This window comes from Bombina bombina, chromosome 8 (assembly GCF_027579735.1).
Source record: "Bombina bombina isolate aBomBom1 chromosome 8, aBomBom1.pri, whole genome shotgun sequence".
Lineage (NCBI taxonomy): Eukaryota > Metazoa > Chordata > Amphibia > Anura > Bombinatoridae > Bombina > Bombina bombina.
The window spans coordinates 32874295-32901594 of NC_069506.1; the positions used below are offsets into that span (position 1 = coordinate 32874295).

At 37.2% G+C, this 27300-nt stretch overlaps 1 protein-coding gene across 1 annotated transcript in view; it reads left to right on the forward strand.

Annotated features, from left to right (window-relative positions):
- The first annotated feature begins 10779 nt into the window (after nt 1-10779).
- Nucleotides 10780-27300, forward strand: part of IGSF21 (immunoglobin superfamily member 21) — a 693767-nt gene continuing 677246 nt past the window's right edge. The window contains exons 1-2 of the mRNA XM_053690919.1: nt 10780-10870; nt 19163-19275. Of these exons, the coding sequence (XP_053546894.1) occupies nt 10780-10870; nt 19163-19275 (204 nt within the window). The remainder of the gene's footprint in view (nt 10871-19162; nt 19276-27300) is intronic.

The following is a 27300-nucleotide window of genomic DNA, read 5'->3' on the forward strand; positions in this document are numbered from 1 at the left end:
ACTCATCTTACTTCACCTAGACAAGCAGGGAAAAGGAGCACACTGTCCTTATTCTGTATTAACTATAATGTCCCTTTAATCCTGATAAAATAGATTCAAGAGAGCAGGTTTCATCTGGTTATTTTCAGTAGCAATTTTAAGCAACTTTCTAATTTACTCCTATAGCAATTTTTATTTGTTCTTTTGGTATCTTTATTTCAAAAAGCAGGAATGTAAGCTTAGGAGCCAGCCCATTTTTGGTTCAGCACCAGGTAGCACTAAATGTAGCCATTAATGAGCAAGCTTTATCCAAGGTGCTGAACCAAAAACGGGCTGGCTCCTAAGCTTACATTCCTGCTTTTCCAAATAAAGATACCAAGAGAATGAAGAAAAAATCATAATAAGGGTAAATTAGAAATTTGCATGCTCTATCTGAATCACAAAATAATTAAATTGGGGTTAATATCCCTTTAAATACATTTCTTCCAATGAATTCTAGCAATTGTATATGTGATTAATATTTTATTGACAGTGACCTTTACAACACAGTGTATGACAGTGACAGCATCTATCAAAAAATGGAAAAAAGATATCAGATGCCTGTGCTAGTTGTAATGAGGTGGGCAAGGTCAGATATATGCTTTAAACATCCACAGTATAGTTTACTCATATGCTGTTGTACATGTTGCACCGTATGATCACTCATCTGCACTCACTGAAATCTGTAGCTTCTGACTGCACTAGGGAGTCAAAATGTAAGTGTAGTGTAGAGCATGATATTAGAAATAAGGTTTGTGCTCCTAGACAGTTGCCTGTTTTGCTTTATTAGAAATCTGACAATGGGAAATGTGACAATAGTTTTTCATACAGAAACACAGTAAGTTCAGTGAAGACTCTTTTCTCCACTGCACAGATTATTGCACCAACTGAACATATAAATTCACCAATACAGTTCTTACTTAAGATGGTCTTTAACAAATTACAGAGACATAACATTTCCATTGCACACATACAGGGAGTGCAGAATTATTAGGCAAGTTGTATTTTTGAGGATTAATTTTATTATTGAACAACAACCATGTTCTCAATGAACCCAAAAAACTCATTAATATCAAAGCTGAATAGTTTTGGAAGTAGTTTTTAGTTTGTTTTTAGTTATAGCTATTTTAGGGGGATATCTGTGTGTGCAGGTGACTATTACTGTCAGCCGTTTAGGAATCAGTCCAGGGTGCAACCCAACTGCTAGCGTGAATAGTAAAACACACGCTAGCACACTGAGAAATAACCAGGACGTGACCCACTCAGGAAACAAACAAGATAGGTTACAAAAAGTAATAATTGTTCCAATACGCTGGAAAGCCACAAAAGTGAAAACGTCCCTTTAAGCAGACTTGTAACAAACAAAAAGACAAAGTTCTCTTTTGCAGTTTGTGAAAGTAAATGTCCCTTTAAGCAGGCTTGTAACAAACAAAAAGACAAAGTTCTCTTTTGCAGCTTGTAAAAGTAAATGTCCCTTTAAGCAGGCTTGTAACAAACAAAAAGACAAAGTTCTCTTTTACAGCTTGTTAAAGTAAATGTCCCTTTAAGCAGGCTTGAAACAAACAAAAAGACAAAGTTCTCTTTTGCAGCTTGTAAAAGTAAATGTCCCTTTAAGCAGGCTTGTAAATTAGGAAATTATATCCAAGAGTTAGATTGAGGGATAAGGCATAAGCTAGGTCAGGCAGGCAGTAGTCGGTCTCCAGAAATCAGTAGCAGGGATAAGGCAAAAGCTAGGTCAGGCAGGCAGTAGTCGGTATCCAAACATCAGTAGCAGGGATAAGGCAAAAGCTAGGTCAGGCAGGCAGTAGTCGGTATCCAAACATCAGTAGCAGGGATAAGGCAAAAGCTAGGTCAGACAGGCAGTAGTCGGTACACAAGTATAGAAACAGATACAGGAAAAGTACTCACAAATGCCAGGGAAATCAAACAAACGGGCCCCGAGTAAGATCTCCCGCCGTGGTTTAAAGGCAGGAGCGGCGACGTCATCAGAGAGGTGTGTCAGAGGATGCGTCACGTTGCTAAGCAACGTGACGTCATTACACTGAGAAGATCCGGGAGCCGCAGTGACACGGCGATGAACGGAAAAATCATGACAATTACTGTGCATAATTATTAGGCAACTTAACAAAAAACAAATATATACCCATTTCAATTATTTATTTTTACCAGTGAAACCAATATAACATCTCAACATTCACAAATATACATTTCTGACATTCAAAAACAAAACAAAAACAAATCAGTGACCAATATAGCCACCTTTATTTGCAAGGACACTCAAAAGCCTGCTATCCATGGATTCTGTCAGTGTTTTGATCTGTTCACCATCAACATTGCGTGCAGCAGCAACCACAGCCTCCCAGACACTGTTCAGAGAGGTGTACTGTTTTCCCTCCTTGTAAATCTCACATTTGATGATGGACCACAGGTTCTCAATGGGGTTCAGATCAGGTGAACAAGGAGGCCATGTCATTAGATTTTCTTCTTTTATACCGTTTCTTGCCAGCCACGCTGTGGAGTACTTGGACGCGTGTGATGGAGCATTGTCCTGCATGAAAATCATGTTTTTCTTGAAGGATGCAGACTTCTTCCTGTACCACTGCTTGAAGAAGGTGTCTTCCAGAAACTGGCAGTAGGACTGGGAGTTGAGCTTGACTCCATCCTCAACCCGAAAAGGCCCCACAAGTTCATCTTTGATGATACGAGCCCAAAACAGTACTCCACCTCCACCTTGCTGGCGTCTGAGTCGGGCTGGAGCTCTCTGCCCTTTACCAATCCAGCCACGGGTCCATCCTTAGAAAAATCAGTCTTGAGATATTTCTTGGCCCAGTCTTGACGTTTCAGCTTGTGTGTCTTGTTCAGGGGTGGTCGTCTTTCAGCCTTTCTTACCTTGGCCATGTCTCTGAGTATTGCACACCTTGTGCTTTTGGGCACTCCAGTGATGTTTCAGCTCTGAAATATGGCCAAACTGGTGGCAAGTGGCATCTTGGCAGCTGCACGCTTGACTTTTCTCAGTTCATGGGCAGTTATTTTGCGCCTTGGTTTTTCCACACGCTTCTTGCGACCCTGTTGACTATTTTGAATGAAACGCTTGATTGTTCAATGATCACGCTTCAGAAGCTTTGCAATTTTAAGAGTGCTGCATCCCTCTGCAAGATATCTCACTATTTTTGACTTTTCTGAGCCTGTCAAGTCCTTCTTTTGACCCATTTTGCCAAAGGAAAGGAAGTTGTCTAATAATTATGCACACTTGATATAGGGTGTTGATGTCATTAGACCACACCCCTTCTCATTACAGAGATGCACATCACCTAATATGCTTAATTGGCAGTAGGCTTTCGAGCCTATACATCTTGGAGTAAGACAACATGCATAAAGAGGATGATGTGGTCAAAATACTCATTTGCCTAATAATTCTGCACTCCCTGTATATTCTGTAAACAAGAGTAATTTAATACTGAATACCACTCCTGCCATTGTCTGGTATTGTCTACTACCCTCTGAATTTGCATGTTTAGCTAGCTCCCAGTAGTGCTGCTCCTTTAACAAAGGATACCAAAGCAATGAAGCACAATTGATAATATAAATAAATTGGAAAGTTGTTTGAGATTGTATGCTCTATATGAATGATAAGAAAATATTTGGGTTCTGTGTCCCTTTAAATACAGGTTTAAGTCTGAATATTCCGGCACAGTCTTTGCTGTTTTTTAGATGATAAACACCTGAGTTTCAATTTTAAAAAATTTTTTTATAACATGTACTTGTAAGCTAGAGACGTTATGTCCCTTTAAAGGGACACAATTTTTTTTTAATTCAAAACGAAACTTTAATGATTCAGAAAGATCATGAAATGTATTTTTTTAATTAAATATTAATTTAGTAAGAAAATCTTATTTTCCATTTTGGTGAGATTTTCATCTAAAATGAAAAGGAAAACAGCAGGAAATTAATTCCCTAAGTAGAAAATATTAGCAACTAATCTGGCCTTCTATAACAGGATTTTTATAGTTCTCATACTGTAAATCATCACAAGGGTTAAAATATTGGCAAAAGTTCCAAACCTCACTGTACAAAATGAGGTTTTTGTTTGCTAAATAGGTTACTGTAAGGAGATAGAGGTGCGAGGTTCTAGAATTTTTTTTTTTTTAAAAAATCACGATTTTTGGGGCTTCTGTTTATTGTAAAAAAGACAGTGCAAAGATCTAAGTTACCAGTAAACAAGACAAAATGACAAATACGTGATTGCTGATAAAAATCCCATTTATGAAGATGTAATTACAGTAACTTCAGTAACTTAAAAACGTAAAAAAAAAACGTGCATGAAATAAAAATGAAAAATGTAAGTGTGATTGCTAAAACCTACTTCTAGATTTTCTTGATTTTACTGCTGACCTCATTAACTGTATGAAATGTCACATATCTGTCTATTAGACATATACATGTGTAAATGTCTGTCCTGCGCACTAGGAGGGACTATACAATAGTGCTGAATGGACATGTGCAGCACTGAATAATTCATTTCGGATGAATCATTCGAAAAAAAAAATCTGAAAAATTTGTTTTTTACGATACTTGTGTGGTCATTATTCGGTTTTCAGTTTGTTTTAAACTAACCGAACACTGAATGTTCGTTAGCATTTACATTTGTTTTCATTAAACAGAATGTAAATGTTATCTTGTGGCAGGTGGAACAGTGCCACCTGTAGGTTACTTACCTATAGTGCGCTGGGGAGCCGCGCTTATCCGCTTCTTCATATTACTAGTAGCTTGATTGCCTAAAGGAGAAAGTCCTTTCGTGCAAGGTCTGGGATCCGCTGCACTAATGCTCCTATTATGGCGGCCGAGGACTCTATGAAGAAGAAGAAGATTAGCGAGGCTCCCTAGCACGCTATAGGTAAGTATTACACCTAATTTAAAGAATAACAAATATACTAATGAATTCCGCTAGTATATATTCGTTATCCTTTAACTTACTTAGTTAACGAGGATGTTTGTTTTGTAAAAACAAAATATATATCCAAATATTCATCACAAATGCAAATCCAAATTAACGTCTCTAGTGTTGGATATAGGTTTAATGAATCTAGACCATACATATATACTTTTAAAATGGTTTCTGCATATTGCACTAATAGAATGATTCCAAGCCATCTTGCCAAAGCCATTGTTGTCTATGCTTTGTATGGATGAATTTGCCACTATCTGTTCGAATCCGATCTGAACATTTCTCAGTTTGGAAATGGTGTTATTGTTTGGATTGTACTCACTTAGAACTTGATAAATAATGTATCAGAAGCTGTAAAACCACATATAAAATGGGATCTGAAAGTTTGGAATCGAGCCCTATGTGTTTAACCACTTTGCAGGGGCTAATCACATAGTAAATATGTCCCTTTAAGATAAAAGAAACAGAGATTTTGGGCTAAGTGTATGAAGTAGCATAAGCTGCTTTTGAGCCATTGCGCAATGTACACTCTCCACCAGCTCTAAATTGGCGGAGAGAAATTTCCATGGATGCACTTGCTTGGGGTGATTGACAGGCCCTTCTCTAATGTGACTGGCCACGACAGAGAAGGAACGGCATTATACACACAAGCAAATGTGTAATGATACATCCGGGCAGCAAACATACAGGATACGCTGCCCGTTAGATGCAAGGCTTCGTGGACAGGTTCTCAAGTTTACCTTTTTATCTAACGGGAAAGTTAAAATAAGATATTTTTTATGTCATTCTATGTTTTTTTAAATGATATTAAACATTATATCAATCATAACCGATTGGGTTATATTTCTTTAGTGTTTGCAGCACAATTGCTAAAAGACATGACATTATTTTGTTTACATTCTATGTTATAGAACTTACACGTCTAAATGATGGACGATCTACACTTACAGCTTTGTTCGACCACAGCATGTGATTTGCAGTAAATAGACGCCAATCACTGCTACACATAGAACTGCAATTAGTTTAGTTATTCACTTTTTGCTTTTAGTTACTAACTGTATTATCTTTAAAGGGATATAAAGATCAGAATATAAATCTGCAAGGGTGCATTTCCTTTTCGGATAGAAGCATTTTTGCAGTATACTTCCCTAGGAAAAGAATTCTATACACCGAAATGTATTTTAGAATAGAGGATAAGGATTCGAACACCATGCCTGCTGAGAAAGCTAGCGGCAGTGTGTATTGTGTCAGTGAAGACTTAATTTGTGTCACTGCAGACTCTCTGAGAAGGTGTGGTGTTTGTATGCTGGTGCATTTGTATTCAGCTAAAAAAATAGTATTAAAGGGACAGTCTACCATAGAATTGTTATTGTTTTAAAAGATAGATAATCCCTTTATTACCCATTCCCTAGTTTTGCATAACCATCACAGTTATATTAATATACTTTTTACCTCTGTGATTACCTTGTATCTAGGAACCTTCTTCCAGCCCCTTGATCATGACTGTGACTGTTTATTATCTATTGTCTTAAATTTAGCATTGTTTTGTGCTAAATCTTAAATAACCCCCTGTGCCTGAACACAGTGTTATCTGTATGACCCACGTGTACTTTCTGTCTCTTTGTGTTGAAAAGAGATTTAAACAGCATGTGATTAGAGGCAGCCTTCAAAGGCTTAGAAATTAGCATATGAGCCTACCTATGTTTAGTTTAAACTAAGAATACCAAGAGAAAAAAAAGCAAATTTGATTATAAAAGTAAATTGGAAAGTTGATTAAAATTAAAAGTTCTATCTGAATAATGACAGTTTAATTTATACTAGACTGTCCCTTTAAAGGGATACTAAACCCAAATAATTTATTTCATGATTCAAATAGAGCATGACATTTTAAGCAACTATCTAATTTACTCCTATTATCAATTTGTCTTTATTCTCTTGCTATCTTTATTTGAAAAAACAGGAATCTAAGCTTAGGAGCCGGACCATTTATGTTTCAGAACCCTGGATAGCACTTGTTCATTGGTGGCTACATTTAGTCACATAGGAGCCGGCCCATTTTTGCAGCCACCAATCAGCAAGCGCTATCCAGGATGCTGAAACAAAAATGGGCCGGCTTCTTAGCTTAGATTCCTGCTTTTTCAAATAAAGATTGCAAAAGAATGAAGAAAAATTGACAATAGGAATAAATTAGAAAGTTACTTAAAATTACATGCTCTATCTGAATCATGAAATAAAAAGTTTGGGTTTAGTGTCCCTCTAACTTTTACTAGAAGCATTTTTCTAATGGAAGTATTTTTCTATTTAACAATGAAATGCACACATGCACATTTCCATTTTGACCTTTCTATCTCTTTAACACTTTACTTCAGGTCTGTAGGAGCACAGAGCTACAACCTTCAACGGGACGTATGGCACAGCTTCCTATTGGCTGCTCCAGCCTCCTGTGGCTTTTTGGGAAAAAAAATGACAGTGCAGAAGGAGGCAGCCAGCTGCTGATTACAAGCAAATAAATATATATATTTTAAATAACTTTTCTGTTTCCACTTTAGGGTTTATTACATTTTCAGCGTACATACTTTAATATACTAGCCTCTACTTACTCTAAATTTACCATCACTTTAACTCTACCCTTGTACAGGTAATATGAGAGATAATAGCGCTACCCATTCAAAGTCTAGGGGGAGTACAAAAAATGTTGACTGCTTTAAGATTCTCTAATAAATCTTTCTTTACTGTTCACTTATAATAGCGCACAATTTGGTATTACACGTGAACGGTAACAAAAGATTTATTCGAGATTTGCACTATTCTGATTGCAGGGTCACACTAAGGATAACGTACTCTGTGGTATCGGTTTGAGCTTAATTTGTAATCTAGCTCAAAAAAGGGTCCAAAAAGTCTGAATCCACTACAACGATCTTCTTTTATTTCAGCATTTCTTAAAAACTAAATATACAATATTTCTCAAATATAAATTTAATTTTTTTCCTAAATCAAAGCTGTTCAAAAATAAAAAATGTTAGTAAATACCGAGCGTTCACAATATTCATTTGACATTGATTCTACAAGTTTATGCGGCATTTTACAATCCAGTTTATCACAAAACTAGAGCATCACAGATAGAGGCAGATTTATTAACTGTCTCCGCTCAGCGGATCATGTCCGACAGACATCGCTAAATACTGACAGCGATTTAACATTGCACAAGCAGTTCTGGTGAACTGCTTGTGTAATGCCGCTTCTAATAATCTATTTTTAGTCTGGAATACAGAAGGCAAAACCTACTTTTACAAACGTAAAGGGACAGTAAAGTCAGAATTAAACTTTCATTATTTGGATAGAGCATGAAATTGTAAATAACTTTCCAATTTACTTCTGTTATCAAAGTTGCTTTTTTCTCTTGTTATCTTTTATTGAACAGTAAAACTAGGTAGGCTAGTTCAGGAGTGTGCACGTGTCTTTAGAACTCTATGGCAGCAGCGTTTTGCAACATTGTATAACAAAGCTACACATAATGTTGTAAAACACTGCCGCTAAAGACATGTGCACACTTCTGAACAACAATACTATGTAACTATGTAAAGCACTAATTCTTGGCTAAGCTATGTCAGATGTTCTTCAGTTTGCAGAGCTGCTGTATGCTTTGGTGACACATTTTTTTTACAATACATCTTCATTATAGTTTAATTTTTAACCCCTAGGCTGCTACAGAGGGCCGCAGCATATGCCTTTGGAATATAGTGTAGCCATCTCTGGCGTTAAAAGACTGTGCTGTGCCCTTCTGAGCATGACAACGTACAACCTGCTCTGTACGCGCAGCACGTGGCCGGCGCCAGAGCCACAGGGGGAGAAATACAATGCACAGATGAGAAATATGAGTTGGAGACAAGGCAAGATGCTATCGGGCAAGCTGGACGCAGCCTTCAGATGTTATCCAGTGCGTGTTCTTTATAGCCCAAATAAGTGAGTCTCCTCCAATCCTTTGCAAGAGGGTAGCAAAGTCGAGCAGTGGAAAGTAGATAAGATGCGAGCGCCAGGAGACAAGCGAGGCTATTAAACATCCTGGGTAGAATTAATGGCAGCAACAGGGTCCAGACGTGGTCATTAATCCCAGAATATGCCCCTAGCTCAGGTCAGAAAAACTATTAGCCAAGTATACAGTAATTCACCAGCACAAAACAGCTGCTTGTGGGTCTCCCAGTCATTTCTAGCAATGCAGAGGAGACAAACAAAATCATGTAATCGCCCCAATGTGTATCTGCAAGGAACAGCAAGGTGATGAAATGTGCTCAAATCTGCATCTCTCTGCTTATATTTTTGTCTATTTATAGCCTTTCTTTCATATATATATATATATATATATATATATATATATATATATATATATATATAGAGAGAGAGAGAGAGAGAGAGAGAGAGAGAGAGAGAGAGAGAGAGAGAGAGAGAGAAAGAAAGAGAGAGAGAGAAAGAAAGAAAGAAAGACAAACAGAGACAGAAGGAGAAAGAAAAAGAAGAAGGAAAGTCAGACAACCTGATAATGAGAGAATGTGAAAGCGATTAAGATGAATAGATAGATAGATAGATAGATAGATAGATAGATATAAAGATATATAGATAGAGGATAGACAGATAGATAAATAGATAGATTATATTTAAATAGACTCAAATATTTTTTGTTTTAAAAATTGTTTAGAGAGAGAGAGAGGAGGTTAGGGTGAGAGAGATAATATAGATAGAGAATAGATAGTGTGAGCTAAAAGACAGACAGGTAGACAGACAGGCAGGCATACAGACAGACAGACAGATAGATAGATAGATAGATAGATAGATAGATAGATGATAGATAGATAAATAGATAGATTGATATATAGATTCATAGATAGATAGACACATAGACCGATAGATGATAGATAGATAGATAAATAGATAGATAGATAGATAGATGATACATAGATAGATAGATAGATAGATGATAGACAGATAGATAGATAGATGATTGGTAGATAGATAGATAGATAGATAGATAGATGATAGATAGATAGATAAAATCATAGGCAGTTTTCATTTCTAAAATTGCTTTTACTTTTTCATCTGCTTCGGGAATCCCTCCAGAGAACGTCTATTTTTAAAGAAAATGATATAAGCTTTGCACAGCTCATTAAAGACAATTGTAATCATGAATTTTTAGTCCAGCCAGCCCATATTGTTGGAAAAATTGCAGCATTCATTTCTCTTTGATGTCTGAATTTTCTGCAGAAGTGACACATCCCTCAGCAGAGAGGGAACAAATATGCCGTTTCGCAATATGAATTTGGCTATAGCAATATTTCGGAGGGTATTATATTTTCTGCAATATATAATATTCCTATAGAGGTGTCCTTGCTTTTATCTTTAAAACTAAAATGCAGGGATACAAAGCAGGCACCTCGTATATCCCTTTGTCACTTTACATGCATATTTGCTATGCAATTTGCATATGACCTGCAAGTTGCAGACTCTGCGCTCGCTGCGAAAGAATTAATCTTGTTTGTGAGGAATGACGGTTTTTAATGTGTTTAATGGATGAAAGCCCTCTTCCATTAACCCTTTCACTTTCAAAGGAAGCGCTGATTTCAAAACATTAGAGACACGTCAAGCAGGCTTCTGATTCCCCAGCATACCCTTAGCACGGAAGATAACAGCATGAACTGCATATTTGGGATGTGCTGAGTCAGGGAGGTCTCAGATTTTGGCAGGTGTAATTATTACTTTGATCCTCCTGGAGGGGTGCTTTGGAAGTGTTTGGGGGGTACTTCATATATAATTGCTTTTCCACTATGATTGAAATCATCAACCGAATCCTAACAAAAAAGAATAGCGCAGTGCTGACGTATATCTGCGTTGTCAGCAGAGAGGAAACCAGCTGGGGTAAAAGGATTTGGGGATAAATAATATATTGAGAGGTACAGAATGTCAAGAGAGAAATGATGTAATTTAAAGGGCAGTCGACACAAAATTTGTTATTGTTTAAAAAGATAGATAATCCCTTTATTACCCATTCCCCAGTTTTTCATAACCAACACTGTTATATTAATATACTTTTCACCTCTGTGATTACCTTGTATCGAAGCCTCTGCAGACTGCCCCCTTATCTCAGTTCTTTTGACTGGCTTGAATTTTAGCCAATCAGTTCTGACTTATAAATAACTCCACAGGAGTGCGCACAGTTGTATCTATATGGCACACATGAACTAATGCCCTTTAGCAGTGAAAAACTGTCAAAATGCTCTGGAATAAGAGGTAGCCTTCAAGGGCTTAGAAATAAGCATATGAGCCTACCTAGAATACCAAGAGAACAAAGCAAATTTGATGATAAAAGTAAATTGGAAAGTTGCTTAAAATTGCATGCCCTTTCTGACTCTTGAAAGTTTAATTTTAATTAGACTGTCCCTTTAAAGTACAAAGGACAATGCTCTAATGTTAATGCACTATAGCATACATATAACTAGGAGGTTGATTACAATCCTTTAGAAAAGCTTATCAAATATTTTTATTAAAAAATCCCAATAGACTTTAGTGGGGATTTTTTTTGGGGGGGGGAATCATTAGATAACATTTCATAATGAATTGTGGTTGACCCCAATGTGTTTAAAGACTACAAAGGAATTGAACATATAGTTAATGTAAGATAGACGCCATAAATTCACTACTTGTGACATAAATGAACACATCTGATGAGCCAATGACAACAGGCATATGTACATAGTTACCAATCACCAGCTGCTCCCAGTCCTTCATTGCTGCTCTGTAGCTGACTTCAAAGATGTGTTTAACCCAGGGGTCAACAAATCTGTTTAAAATTTAGGAGCCAGTAAGAAAATTTAGGAGCCAGACATACTATCTATCTTTTTAAACAATAACAATTTTTGTGTTGACTGTCCCGTTAAGAAGCAGTAATCATTAGACCGCTGGTCCATACCCTGTCTGCACCTTTAAAGGGATATTCCAGCAAAAATTGGAAACCCAATGGGTGCATTTCGGTATTGAACAGAAGCAGTTTTGTAATATACATGTATTCGCAAAAATGCTTCTAATTAAAGGTATAGCTGTTTCAAAAGTGTATTTAAGTATGCACCGTGCACCTGAATTTTAATCACAACACTTGTTCAGAGAGCCTACGGTGCTGGTACCATCTGGTAATGACTCAATTTGTTAATTGGTGAAATTATACAAGCCCCACTGATGATCTGAGCAGCTGCATTTTTTAAAATATGGGTGCAGTGAAAATATCTAGTTATGCTGCACATGCAGAGTAAAATGTTAACACTAAAACAGTTATAACTCTTAATAAAAGCATTTTTTCCAATACATATATATTGCAAAAATGTTTCTATTCAAAGATGTAAAAATCTATGTGTGTTTATATTTTGACTGGAGTGTCCCTTTAAGGTGATGGAATGAAATCATCCTGATCTGATACGATCAGGATGATTGACAGCCCTTGCTAGTGGCCAATTGGACAAGCATTTAACCAGAAATGCTTGTGCAATTTTAAATGCAGACAGCGAATGCTATAGCGAAACATGTCCACGCGACATATGATAAATCTACCCCCATAATCTCTAAAACCCCAAAATCAATGTTTCTTTGCTATTAATCCCGTGATTAAGCCATTTTGTGTTCTTTTCCTGAGTTAAAAGCTTTGGTAGAATTAATTTCAGAACCATTTTGGGATTGCGATCACTGTAGAATCACTGACAATACTGGCCAAAGTTTTGAAATCACTATCTGACAAAAACAAGCTTTCGTTAGTGATCAACGCCATAGTTCTCTTCAAGCAACAGTTCATTAGAGCATTATTATTATTGTCTTTTAAAAAGTAACGTTTCTTTTTTTTTACTTTTTTTGTTTTTAACTCAATAACACTATAGAGAATTTTAATCCATTGCCCCATAATGTTGTATTATTACTTTTTACAACAAATCTCAGGACATAAGATTACTGTTTACCTAATGGTTGGTGAAATATGTGTGGGACCGCTGAGTTTTGCCTTGGGCTCTACCTTAAAATCCTTTTGAAAACCTGACAATGCTTCTGCCTCTGTATTGTGCAAAAGGTGGAAGACTTTTTGAAAATAAATCTTTCATATTATTATTATTTTGAGAAAAGCTATGATTTTTTTTTCAAATTCAAATTTCTCTGTCTGGAGGTCTGTTTTTTGTTTTTTTGCAGATAAATAACGTTCTTTGACTGAATGAAAACTCACACATACATCTATGGGAAATAGATACTTTTTTGTGGGGAGTATCCTGGGAGCTAAATTGCCTAAGAAATGCTAGAAGACTTTTGCTTGTGGTCAGATAGTGTCCTAGGGCGTAGAGCCTCTTTATAACCAGATTTTGATGCTCAAGTTAAAAGGAATTTATTTATCTTGCTGTCATCTTCTTTTTTTGGTGCTACTGTCAAAAATAATATATATATTTCTGAAAATTATACAATATGAATCAGTTTTAGAGCCACATCTATTATTCCAGTCTTATGGGCACTATGTTTGCCATCAATAGATAATGTCTCTTATTCTGTTCCCTATCAGGTCATTATCTCAAGTTTTTCAGTTTTATAAACTCCTTTTACTGAAGGCGAGTATGTGGTTTGAGAAGTGACAGATTCTATTATCCGTAAAAAAAAGAGAATATAACAATATGCCTTTAAGAGCCAACACTTCAAATCGGAATAAATACAGACTATGGGACCGATTTATCATAGTGCGAGTGGACATGATCTGCTGTGTCCGCCGTACATGGATAAATCGGCCCCTATGTTTCTATGACTTGTGATTGTGATAGCCTCAGTTCCTGATTTAGATGATTCATTTTTTTATACTTTTTCTACATTACAGGGAGTGCAGAATTATTAGGCAAGTTGTATTTTTGAGGATTAATTTTATTATTGAACAACAACCATGTTCTCAATGAACCCAAAAAACTCATTAATATCAAAACTGAATATTTTTGGAAGTAGTTTCTAGTTTGTTTTTAGTTTTAGCTATTTTAGGGGGATATCTGTGTGTGCAGGTGACTATTACTGTGCATAATTATTAGGCAACTTAACAAAAAACAAATATATACCCATTTCAATTATTTATTTTTACCAGTGAAACCAATATAACATCTCAACATTCACAAATATACATTTCTGACATTCAAAAACAAAACAAAAACAAATCAGTGACCAATATAGCCACCTTTCTTTGCAAGGACACTCAAAAGCCTGCCATCCATGGATTCTGTCAGTGTTTTGATCTGTTCACCATCAACATTGCGTGCAGCAGCAACCACAGCCTCCCAGACACTGTTCAGAGAGGTGTACTGTTTTCCCTCCTTGTAAATCTCACATTTGATAATGGACCACAGGTTCTCAATGGGGATCAGATCAGGTGAACAAGGAGGCCATGTCATTAGATTTTCTTCTTTTATACCCTTTCTTGCCAGCCACGCTGTGGAGTACTTGGACGCGTGTGATGGAGCATTGTCCTGCATGAAAATCATGTTTTTCTTGAAGGATGCAGACTTCTTCCTGTACCACTGCTTGAAGAAGGTGTCTTCCAGAAACTGGCAGTAGGACTGGGAGTTGAGCTTGACTCCATCCTCAACCCGAAAAGGCCCCACAAGCTCATCTTTGATGATACCAGCCCAAACCAGTACTCCACCTCCACCTTGCTGGCGTCTGAGTCGGACTGGAGCTCTCTGCCCTTTACCAATCCAGCCACGGGCCCATCCATCTGGCCCATCAAGACTCACTCTCATTTCATCAGTCCATAAAACCTTAGAAAAATCAGTCTTGAGATATTTCTTGGCCCAGTCTTGACGTTTCAGCTTGTGTCTTGTTCAGTGGTGGTCGTCTTTCAGCCTTTCTTACCTTGGCCATGTCTCTGAGTATTGCACACCTTGTGCTTTTGGGCACTCCAGTGATGTTGCAGCTCTGAAATATGGCCAAACTGGTGGCAAGTGGCATCTTGGCAGCTGCACGCTTGACTTTTCTCAGTTCATGGGCAGTTATTTTGCGCCTTGGTTTTTCCACACGCTTCTTGCGACCCTGTTGACTATTTTGAATGAAACGCTTGATTGTTCGATGATCACGCTTCAGAAGCTTTGCAATTTTAAGAGTGCTGCATCCCTCTGCAAGATATCTCACTATTTTTGACTTTTCTGAGCCTGTCAATTCCTTCTTTTGACCCATTTTGCCAAAGGAAAGGAAGTTGCCTAATAATTATGCACACCTGATATAGGGTGTTGATGTCATTAGACCACACCCCTTCTCATTACAGAGATGCACATCACCTAATATGCTTAATTGGTAGTAGGCTTTCGAGCCTATACAGCTTGGAGTAAGACAACATGCATAAAGAGGATGATGTGGTCAAAACACTCATTTGCCTAATAATTCTGCACTCCCTGTATAGTCTTAATCAAATAGTATAACATTGACAATACAACTTGGGCCCTTTATAAATATTTTCATGCTTTTTTTTTAAATTTGAAGTTGTTCGGATAACTAGTGATATTGCAGCACATCAAAATGCTTTTCACACAAATTCTGTATTTATTTCATTGTGACATTATTTTGCATGCTCATTTTAATAGAAGCATTCTCATTATAGTTTAATAAAAACATGTTTAAAATATTGCTCACATGACTCTTGTTCATTATATTTTTTGTGTTTTATTAAAAGGTTAATTAAACATAATTCAAAAAGCAAATGTAAATGTGGGATTACAGTGTATATAATTGTCACCTGTATGTGGGATTACAGTGTATATAATTGTCACCTGTATGCGGGATTACAGTGTATATAATTGTCACCTGTATGTGGGATTACAGTGTATATAATTGTCACCTGTATGTGGGATTACAGTGTATATAATTGTCACCTGTATGCGGGATTACAGTGTATATAATTGTCACCTGTATGTGGGATTACAGTGTATATAATTGTCACCTGTATGTGGGATTACAGTGTATATAATTGTCACCTGTATGTGGGATTACAGTGTATATAATTGTCACCTGTATGCGGGATTACAGTGTATATAATTGTCACCTGTATGTGGGATTACAGTGTATATAACTGTCACCTGTATGCGGGATTACAGTGTATATAATTGTCACCTGTATGTGGGATTACAGTGTATATAATTGTCACCTGTATGCGAGGTTACAGTGTATATAATTGTCACCTATATGTGGGATTACAGTGTATATAATTGTCACCTGTATGTGGGATTACAGTGTATATAATTGTCACCTGTATGCGGGATTACAGTGTATATAATTGTCACCTATATGCAGGATTACAGTGTATATAATTGTCACCTGTATGCGAGATTACAGTGTATATAATTGTCACCTGTATGCGGGATTACAGTGTATATAATTGTCACCTGTATGCTGGATTACAGTGTATATAATTGTCACCTGTGTGTAGGATTACACAGAATATAACTGTCACCTGAGTGACAGATTACACAGAATGTAACTGTCACCTGTGTATCTGATTACACAGTATATAACTGTCACTTGTGTGCGGGACTACACAGTATATAACTGTCACCTGTAGGTCAGATTGCATACTATATAACTGTTACCTGTGTGTGGGATTACACTGCATATAACTGCTGCTTGAATGTGAGATTACATGGTATATATCTATCACCTGTGTGTTGATTTACTCAGTATTTAACTGTCACCTGTATGCAGGATTAGAAGTGTATATAATTGTCACCTGTATGCGGGATTACAGTGTATATAATTGTCACCTGTATGCAGAATTACAGTGTATATAACTGTCACCTGTGTGTGGGATTACTCAGTATATAGCTATCACCTGTATGTGGTATTACACAGTATATAACAGTCACCTGTATGTGGTATTACACAGTATATAACTGTCACATATATGCGGGATTACAGTGTATATAACTGTCACCTGTGTGTGGGATTACTCAGTATATAGCTATCACCTGTATGTGGTATTACACAGTATATAACTCTCACCTATATGTGGGATTGCAGTGTATATAATTGTCACCTACAGGGAGTGCAGAATTATTAGGCAAATGAGTATTTTGACCACATCATCCTCTTTATGCATGTTGTCTTACTCCAAGCTGTATAGGCTCGAAAGCCTACTACCAATTAAGCATATTAGGTGATGTGCATCTCTGTAATGAGAAGGGGTGTGGTCTAATGACATCAACACCCTATATCAGGTGTGCATAATTATTAGGCAACTTCCTTTCCTTTGGCAAAATGGGTCAAAAGAAGGAATTGACAGGCTCAGAAAAGTCAAAAATAGTGAGATATCTTGCAGAGGGATGCAGCACTCTTAAAATTGCAAAGCTTCTGAAGCGTGATCATCGAACAATCAAGTGTTTCATTCAAAATAGTCAACAGGGTCGCAAGAAGCGTGTGGAAAAACCAAGGCGCAAAATAACTGCCCATGAACTGAGAAAAGACAAGCGTGCAGCTGCCAAGATGCCACTTGCCACCAGTTTGGCCATATTTCAGAGCTGCAACATCACTGGAGTGCCCAAAAGCACAAGGTGTGCAATACTCAGAGACATGGCCAAGGTAAGAAAGGCTGAAAGACGACCACCACTGAACAAGACACACAAGCTGAAACGTCAAGACTGGGCCAAGAAATATCTCAAGACTGATTTTTCTAAGGTTTTATGGACTGATGAAATGAGAGTGAGTCTTGATGGGCCATATGGATGGACCCGTGGCTGGATTGGTAAAGGGCAGAGAGCTCCAGTCCGACTCAGACTCCAGCAAGGTGGAGGTGGAGTACTGGTTTGGGCTGGTATCATCAAAGATGAGCTTGTGGGGCCTTTTCGGGTTGAGGATGGAGTCAAGCTCAACTCCCAGTCCTACTGCCAGTTTCTGGAAGACACCTTCTTCAAGCAGTGGTACAGGAAGAAGGTGGAATCCTTCAAGAAAAACATGATTTTCATGCAGGACAATGCTCCATCACACGCGTCCAAGTACTCCACAGCGTGGCTGGCAAGAAAGGGTATAAAAGAAGAAAATCTAATGACATGGCCTCCTTGTTCACCTGATCTGAACCCCATTGAGAACCTGTGGTCCATCATCAAATGTGAGATTTACAAGGAGGGAAAACAGTACACCTCTCTGAACAGTGTCTGGGAGGCTGTGGTTGCTGCTGCACGCAATGTTGATGGTGAACAGATCAAAACACTGACAGAATCCATGGATGGCAGGCTTTTGAGTGTCCTTGCAAAGAAAGGTGGCTATATTGGTCACTGATTTGTTTTTGTTTTGTTTTTGAATGTCAGAAATGTATATTTGTGAATGTTGAGATGTTATATTGGTTTCACTGGTAAAAATAAATAATTGAAATGGGTATATATTTGTTTTTTGTTAAGTTGCCTAATAATTATGCACAGTAATAGTCACCTGCACACACAGATATCCCCCTAAAATAGCTATAACTAAAAACAAACTAAAAGCTACTTCCAAAACTATTCAGCTTTGATATTAATGAGTTTTTTGGGTTCATTGAGAACATGGTTGTTGTTCAATAATAAAATTAATCCTCAAAAATACAACTTGCCTAATAATTCTGCACTCCCTGTATGTGTCAGATTGCATACTATATAACTGTTACCTGTGTGTGGGATTACAGTGTATATAGCTATCACCTGTATGTGGTATTACACAGTATATAATTGTCACCTATATGTGGGATTACAGTGTATATAATTGTCACCTGTATGCGGGATTACAGTGTATATAATTGTCACCTGTATGCAGGATTACAGTGTATATAATTGTCACCTATATGCAGGATTACAGTGTATATAATTGTCACCTGTGTGTCAGATTACATACTATATAACTGTTACCTGTGTGTGGTATTACAATGTATATAACTGCTGCCTGAATGTGAGATTACATGGTATATATCTATCATCTGTGTGTGGGATTACACAGTATATCACTGCCACCTGTACGTAGGATTATATGCAATATAACTGCCACCTGTGTGCAGGATTAAATTATATATAACTACAACCTGCTTGTGGGATTAAATACCATCATTTTACTTTTGATATTTTAATTGCAATGTTTTAGTAATGTTTCAATACCATACCCATGTTTGTGTAGTTTACTGACCAATTTATGCTGTCCTTTTTCTAGGATATTTAACGGTCACAATTGAGCCACTTCCTCCCGTTGTTGTGGGGGACGCAGTGACACTGAAATGCAACTTCAGGACAGATGGAAGAATGCGGGAAATTGTCTGGTACCGGGTAAGAGTCAAAAATTCCAAGATTCATATTTATTGCATTGTATAAATCATTCCTTAACCTGTCCTGAAAGGGCTGACACTAGATGGTCAAGCTTTTGGATATCTCATCCTGAACACAGATGAATCAATCAAGATGCCCTTACCAACCAATGTGTCCCATGTCATAAAATAAGGATACCCTCAAACCCAGGCTTGTTACCATGCCCTGGTGAAAGGTTGGAGATTACTGATCTAAGGGAAACATTTGTAAATTGACCATCATTTCCAGCATTTCATTTTCTTAGTGCTCAGATCTCATCCTAAACATTGCATGTTATATCTCCTTGCTATTGGAAAAGAAGACAGTCAGCTGATTGTAGGACTAAACTGAGTAAGGGTAAATACATGTAAGGATTGATAAATGAAAAATAAAAGATATACAGAAGAAGGTACTATGTTATTAGAAGCCCTGATTCCCAAGCTTGTCACATGTTCTATGCCTTATACTAGAGCATAAGTGTTAAATAGAACTAAAAATGTTGGGGACTCAGTAAGTATATGAAGAGGTCAGTCTAGTCAAAATTAACATTTCATGATTTAGATAGGACATGCAATTTTAAACAACTTTCCAATTTACTTGTATCATCAAATTTGCTTTGTTCTCTAGCTACTCTTTGATGAATGCTAAACCTAGGTAGGCTCATATACTAATTTCTAAACCCTTGAAGGTGCCTCTTATCTCAGTGCATTTTGACAGTTTTCACAGCTAGACAGCGCTAGATAGCATTGGGCTCACTCCTGTGGAATTATTTTTGAGTCAGCACTGATTGGCTAAAATGCAAGCATGTCAAAAGAACTTAGATAAGGGGGCAGGCTGCAGAGGCTTAGATACAAGGTAATCACAGAGGTGAAAAGCATTTTAATATAACAGTGTTGTTTATGCCAAATTGGGAAATGGGTAATAAAGGGATTATTCTGGAGTAGACTGCCCCTTTAAGAATGATTGTTTGAAGAGCTGTTTAATTTATTTTTTTATATATGCAGTAGATGTGAAAAATTAATTCCAGTTATTCATTTATTATAACAAATTTGAACTAATTTTGTCAGAAATTAATTCATTAACTGAACAAACTAATGAATGAGTGCAAAATTCGCTCTTTAGCTCATTTAGTTTTTCCATTTAATAGATAGAGGGGAAACTAAATAAACTAATGAACAGATGTTATATTCATTCATTAGTTCATTAAGTAAAGGAACCAATTTTAGACTTTGGGCTGTCTTTTTTTTTATCAAAATGATCACTAACAAACACAGCTGAGCTTAAAGGGACACTAAACCCAATTTTTTTTTGTGTGTGATTCAGACAGAGCATGCAATTTTAAGCAACTTTCTAATTTACTCCTATTATCAAATTTTCTTCATTCTCTTGGTATCTTTATTTGAAATGCAAGAATGTACGTTTAGATGCCGGCCCATTTTTGGTGAATAACCTGGGTTATTCTTGCTGATTGGTGGATAAATTCATCCATCAATAAAAAAGTGCTGTTCATAGGTCTGAACCAAAAAAGAAGCCTTGATGCCTTCTTTTTCAAATAAAGATAGCAAGTGAACGAAGTAAAATTGATAATAGGATTAAATTAGAAAGTTGCTTAAAATTCTATCTGAATCATGAAAGAAAAAAATTGGGTTCAGTGTCCCTTTAATAACAGTTTAAAACCGATAATGGCTGTCAATCACCAAAAACCGGATCAATACATAAAAAAGTAAAACTTACCTATAGGGTTCCCAGCTGCTGTCACCAATTAAACAGGTCGCTCGTCATCATTGTTTGGTCCAGTAGTCTCTCCTGACAGTTTATCTCTCTCTTTGTGTTGGTATCTTGTAAATGTTTTCTTTGTATTTTTACATCTAATTGATGCTAATGTCGTGTTCATTATCTTTTTTTTATTTGGCGCTATTCAATCATCCTGAACAACGACCCTCTTCATTGTTGGCATGGGTAGCACTATCTTGCATTTAAAGGGACATTAAACACTTTGAGATGATAATATAAATTACGATCAATCATATATATATTAAAAAGCTCTGCAATATGATTGCATTATTTATTTTGTCTCCTTTTCCTGTAATTCCGTTCTGAAATTTTGAGCATTTCTGTTCCTGTTAGAAATGGAAGTGCAGAACACAGTTATATTCCACACAGCCGTTGGCTGCACACTCTAGTGACCTATTTATAACTCTCTCTAATTGGCCACAGCAGAGAGTGATTGCCTTCTGTCAAGGGTAGAGTTTGAAGTGGGTACCTCCTGGTGGATCAGGAGAGGTTCAAAAACATGACTGGGGGGTAACACTTATTGAGGTTTTACTGGCCAAGCACTGTTGGGGTTAGAATTTTAAGAATTGTTATTTTTATACTGTTGATTATTTAAAATCCTTTTCTTTGTATATAGTTTTTTTTACAATTCAGTGTATAATTATTATAACATCTTATTATATTGAACCCAGTCTGTTTACAAATATATTTTAGGTTATGTGATTATATAAAACCAGCTCCTTATTTTAATGCCAACTGTTTACACAGTTTCTCCATCTGTAATGTATGTGTGTGTGTGTGTTTTTTTTTAACCAGAATGTTAAGCCTGATTGAGATTAGTTTTCTGTTTATTAATTTGCTTCAGTCATTTACAACTTAGTACAGAGAGTGACCCGTGTTTTATATTTTTATAGTATTTGTATTTTTCTGAGCATAATGCACACTGTCTGTTTTAAATCTATATTTATGTCTTCTACCCAAGATCCGCTCTTCATCTGTTCTTGTATTTAGACTTTGGAACTGCGCCATAAAAGTGGCAATAAATTTATGCTCCTAAAACATTTAAAAACTTATTGTGTGTGTGTGAGTCAGATTTATCGCGTAGAGAAGCATTTATCATTTAATAAAATATATAAGACAGAAATCATCCTGTGGGCCAAGAGTAGACAGAGGGCAGCCTCGTAGAAAAGCTCATCAGTATATACACTGCAAAGAACGGGTTTTAGGTTTACAATATGCCATATAACCAAATGGTTTTTACCCAATTTACTAGCTCTGAAACTTTAACAATAAACAGTCCCGTTCCAATCCATTAGATATCGTCTTGCAAAAACATCAAACTCATTGTGAATATTTCTTTTATAATTTGTTTTTCTTTTTTTATGGCATTTGAATACATTAGTAGTGCAGAAGTAGGAATTAGTTAAAGGACCAGTCAACACAGTAGATTTGCATAATCAACAAATGCAAGATAACAAGACAATGCAATAGCACTTAGGCCTCTATTTATCAAGCTGTCAACCGCAAATACGCTGGAATTCCGCAGCGTATTTGTGGCAAGCCTGATTCACCTTAGTTATCAAAGGCTAGAGACCAGCAAAAGTAGAATTCAGTGACTTAACATTCGATCCTGGAGGTGGTGGATGCCATAGGAATCAATGGGAGTCTGACAGCAGCGAAAGCTTATGTTCACTGCTGCCCGATATCCCATTGATTCCTATGGGAAATGTCTACACCTAACACCCTAACATGTACTCCGAGTTTAAACACCCCTAATCTGCCCCCCCTACACCGCCACCACCTACATTATACTTATTAACCCCTAAACCGCCGCTCCTGGAGCCCACCGCCACTCTAATAAACTTATTAACCCCTAAACTGCTGCTCCCAGAGCCCACCACAACTCTAATAAACGTATTAACCCCTAAACCGCCACTCCTGGACCCCGCCGCCACCTACCTTATGTTTATTAACCCTTAATCTGCCCCCTACACCGCCGCCACCTACATTATACTTATTAACCCCTAAACCGCCGCTCCTGGAGCCCACCGCCACTCTAATAAACTTATTAACCCCTAAACTGCTGCTCCCGGAGCCCACCGCAACTCTAATAAACGTATTAACCCCTAAACCGCCACCTACATTATGTTTATTAACCCTTAATCTGCCCCCTACACCGCCGCCACCTACATTATATTTATTAACCCCTAATCTGCCCCCCCTACACCGCTGCCACTATATTAATTTTATTAACCCCTAAACCTAAGTCTAACCCTAACCCTAACACCCCCCCTAACTTAAATATTATTTAAATTAATCTAAATAAATGTACTATTATTAACTAAATTATTCCTATTTAAACTAAATACTTACCTATAAAATAAACCCTAAGATAGCTACAATATGATTAATAATTACATTGTAGCTATTTTAGGATTTATTATTATTTTACAGGCAACTTTGTATTTATTTTAACTAGTTGCAATAGTTATTAAATAGTTATTAATTATTTAATAACTACCTAGCTAAAATAAAGACAAAATTACCTGTAAAATAAAACCTAACCTAAGTTACAATTACACCTAACACTACACTATCATTAAAATAATTACATAAATTAACTACAATTAAATAAAACTAATTGCAATTAAATAAAATTAATTAAAGTACAAAAAACCCCCACTAAATTACAGAAAATAAAAAAATTACAAGAATTTTAAACTAATTACACCTACTCTAATCCCCATATAAAATAAAAAAGCCCCCCAAAATAATAAAATTCCCTACCCTATACTAAATTACAAATAGCCCTTAAAAGGGCTTTTTGCAGGGCATTGCCCCAAAGTATTCAGCTCTTTTACCTGAAAAAAAAACCCAATACCCCCCCAACATTACAACCCACCACCCACACACCCAACCCTACTCTAAAACCCACCCAAACCGCCCTTAAAAAAACCTAACACTAACCCCCTGAAGATCACCCTACCTTGAGCCGTCTTCACCCAGCCGGGCACAAGTGAACCTCCAGAGGGGCAGAAGTCTTCATCCAATCCGGGCAGAAGAGGACATCCAGACCGGCAGAAGTCTTCATCCAGACGGCATCTTCTATCTTCATCCATCCGGAGCGGAGCGGGTCCATCTTCAATCCATCCGACGCGGAGCATCTTCTTCCATCGACGTCCTAATGAAGAATGAAGGTTCCTTTAAATGACGTCATCCAAGATGGCATCCCTTGAATTCCGATTGGCTGATAGAATTCTATCAGCCAATCGGAATTAAGGTAGGAAAAATCCTATTTGCTTATCCAATCAGCCAATAGGATTGAAGTTCAATCCTATTGGCTGATCCAATCAGCCAATAGGATTGAGCTTGCATTCTATTTGCTGTTCCAATCAGCCAATAGAATGTGAGCTCAATCCTATTGGCTGATTGGATGACGTCATTTAAAGGAACCTTCATTCTTTTTTAGGACGTCGATGGAAGAGGATGCTCCGCGTCGGATGGATTGAAGATGGACCCGCTCCGCTCCGGATCGATGAAGATAGAAGATGCCATCTGGATGAAGACTTCTGCCAGTCTGGATGTCCTCTTCTGCCCGGATCAGATGAAGACTTCTGCCCCTCTGGAGGTCCACTTGTGCCCGGCTGGGTGAATACGGCTCAAGGTAGGGTGATCTTCAGGGGGTTAGTGTTAGGTTTTTTTAAGGGGGTTTTGGGTGGGTTTTAGAGTAGGTTTGGGTGTGTGGGTGGTGGGTTGTAATGTTGGGGGGTATTGTATTTTTTTTTCAGGTAAAAGAGCTGATTACTTTGGGGCAATGCCCTGCAAAAAGCCTTTTTAAGGGCTATTTGTAATTTAGTATAGGGTAGGGAATTTTATTATTTTGGGGGGCTTTTTATTTTATTAGGGGGATTAGAGTAGGTGTAATTAGTTTAAAATTCTTGCAAAAATTTTTTATTTTCTGCAATTTAGGGTAGCAAGAAAGCTGCGAATAAGCCGAAGAGCAGCGAGATCGATGACTGTTAGTTAACAACAGTCCGCTGCTCATCACACCGTACTTGGTGCGCGGCTTTTTGGCAGCTTTCTTGATAAATTTGGAGAACGTATTCAGGTCCGCGGCGGCGATGTTAGGCGATCTTAGGCGAGCGTATTGGGGCCATCGAATGCAGGTAAGTAGACAGCTTGATAAATAGAGGCCTTAGTCTGAACTTCAAATAAGTAGTAGATTTTTTTTCTGACAATTTTAAAAGTTATGTCTTTTTCCACTCCCCCTGTACCATGTGATAGCCATCAGCCAATTACAAATGCATATACGTATCATGTGACAGCCATCAGCCAATCACAAATGCATACACACTTATTCTTGCACATGCTCAGTAGGAGCTGGTGACTCAAAAGGTTTAAATATAAAAAGACTGTGCACATTTAGTTAATGTAAGTAAATTGGAAAGCTGTTTAAAATGGCATGCTCTATCTGAATAATGAAAGTTGAATTTTGATTGAGTGTCCCTTTAACTCCTTTGTTGAAAGAGCAGCAGGTTAACCCCAGAACCAGCAAACGTAGAAAAGGATTTCAGGAGTCGCAGGTGAGGTCAATTCATAAATAGCATTTATTCAGGTAAAACAGGTCACAGAATGGTGGAAACAGCCCTCCAGTGATACAAGCTTACGCGTTTCGGCTACATGCCGTAATCATAGCTCATACACTCCCTTCTTACTCTGGGCTTTAAAAAGGGGGTAAAAACATGTTATTGGCTGAATGGCTGTGGCCGGGTTAACTACTTCCTTCCCGGTAGACCAAACATTAAATACACAAACCAATTAGCTAGTGTAATGTTTCTAGAAAACTCTGTCTTTCTGTGACTAAGCTCAAATGTAAAACTTAAGTATTCAGTGAACCAAGTGATGTTACTAATGTTACTGTGAATAGTACTTGTCTAAGGGGGACACTATTAAGTGCACTTTCTTAATAATCAAATTAGAAATTTCTAAATTTATACTTGTCAGTTGTCTAGTTGTAGTTTCTAAATTCTTACTTGATTTTGTTTTTTAAAGCTTCAAAAGTGCTTATGATGCTCACTACAGCTGGTTGGCTAATATTTTTATTTTTTATTTTTTATTTTTATCCCTCAATATTAAGTGCCACTAAGATTACCCCCAAAACCAATCTGTTTTACAATTCTATTACTATAATACAAGGGTTACTTACTTATTTTTCTTTCTTTCCCTTTTTAAGAGACCATATTAAATTATGCTACCATGTGACTAAATTGAATGTCCATGGTCATAGTTCATTTGAATGCACTTGATAACCCTCAGATGTTAAATTATAAATACAGACTGAATCACAGATTTTGTAAATGATGATTGGAAAATTATTTAAATAATTGTTTCAAATATTAAGGCGTGCTATACTAAATCCAATGATTAATGAGGTCATAGGCCGAATTTAGGCCTGTTGGAGACCTTGTTTTTAATTTGAAGATCCAAAATATCTCCTTTTTGGCAAGCACAGACTCCCTATCTCCCCCTCTTCGCCCCGCATCTATAGTCTCAATAATTGTCCATTTAAAATAAGTGTTATCTTTATTATGGAACAATTTAAAATGTTGGACGAGGGGGGTAGTTAGAAGGCCCGCCTTGATATCCAATAAATGCTCCCTAATACGAACTCGTGCCTCCCTTGTGGTCATGCCCACATATTGTAGATTGCATGCCACACAGCCCGCTAAGTAAATTACAAAAATATTTCTGCAATTCATGCATTTGTCATGTTTGTACTCGGTGCCTGTTGCGCTGCATCTAAAGCCATTGCCTGTCAATAGGTGTTCACATGCTTTGCATGTAGAATTGTGACACCTAAAATCACCCTTGCATCTAAGCCAAGAGCTTGTTTGTTCTCTCCGTTTGCTTTTTAATTGTGTAGGGGCCAATAGATTGCCCATCGTGACTCCCTTTCTAAAGGAACATTTACAGCCTTGCTCTATCACACTGGCTAATGAGTCATCTGCTGCTAGTAGTCTGTAGTGTTTTCTTATTATTTGACATATTTTATTGTATTGGGTACTATAGTCTGTTACAAAATAAATGTGGTCACTATTGGACTCATTTATTTCCGATTTCTCCAATAATTGTTTTCTACTAGAGGAGGATACCTCCTTCTTAATTTTGTTGATCTCAGATGTTTTGTACCCTCTTGCCTTCAGGCGATCAGTTAGCTTTTCAGCATGTGATTCA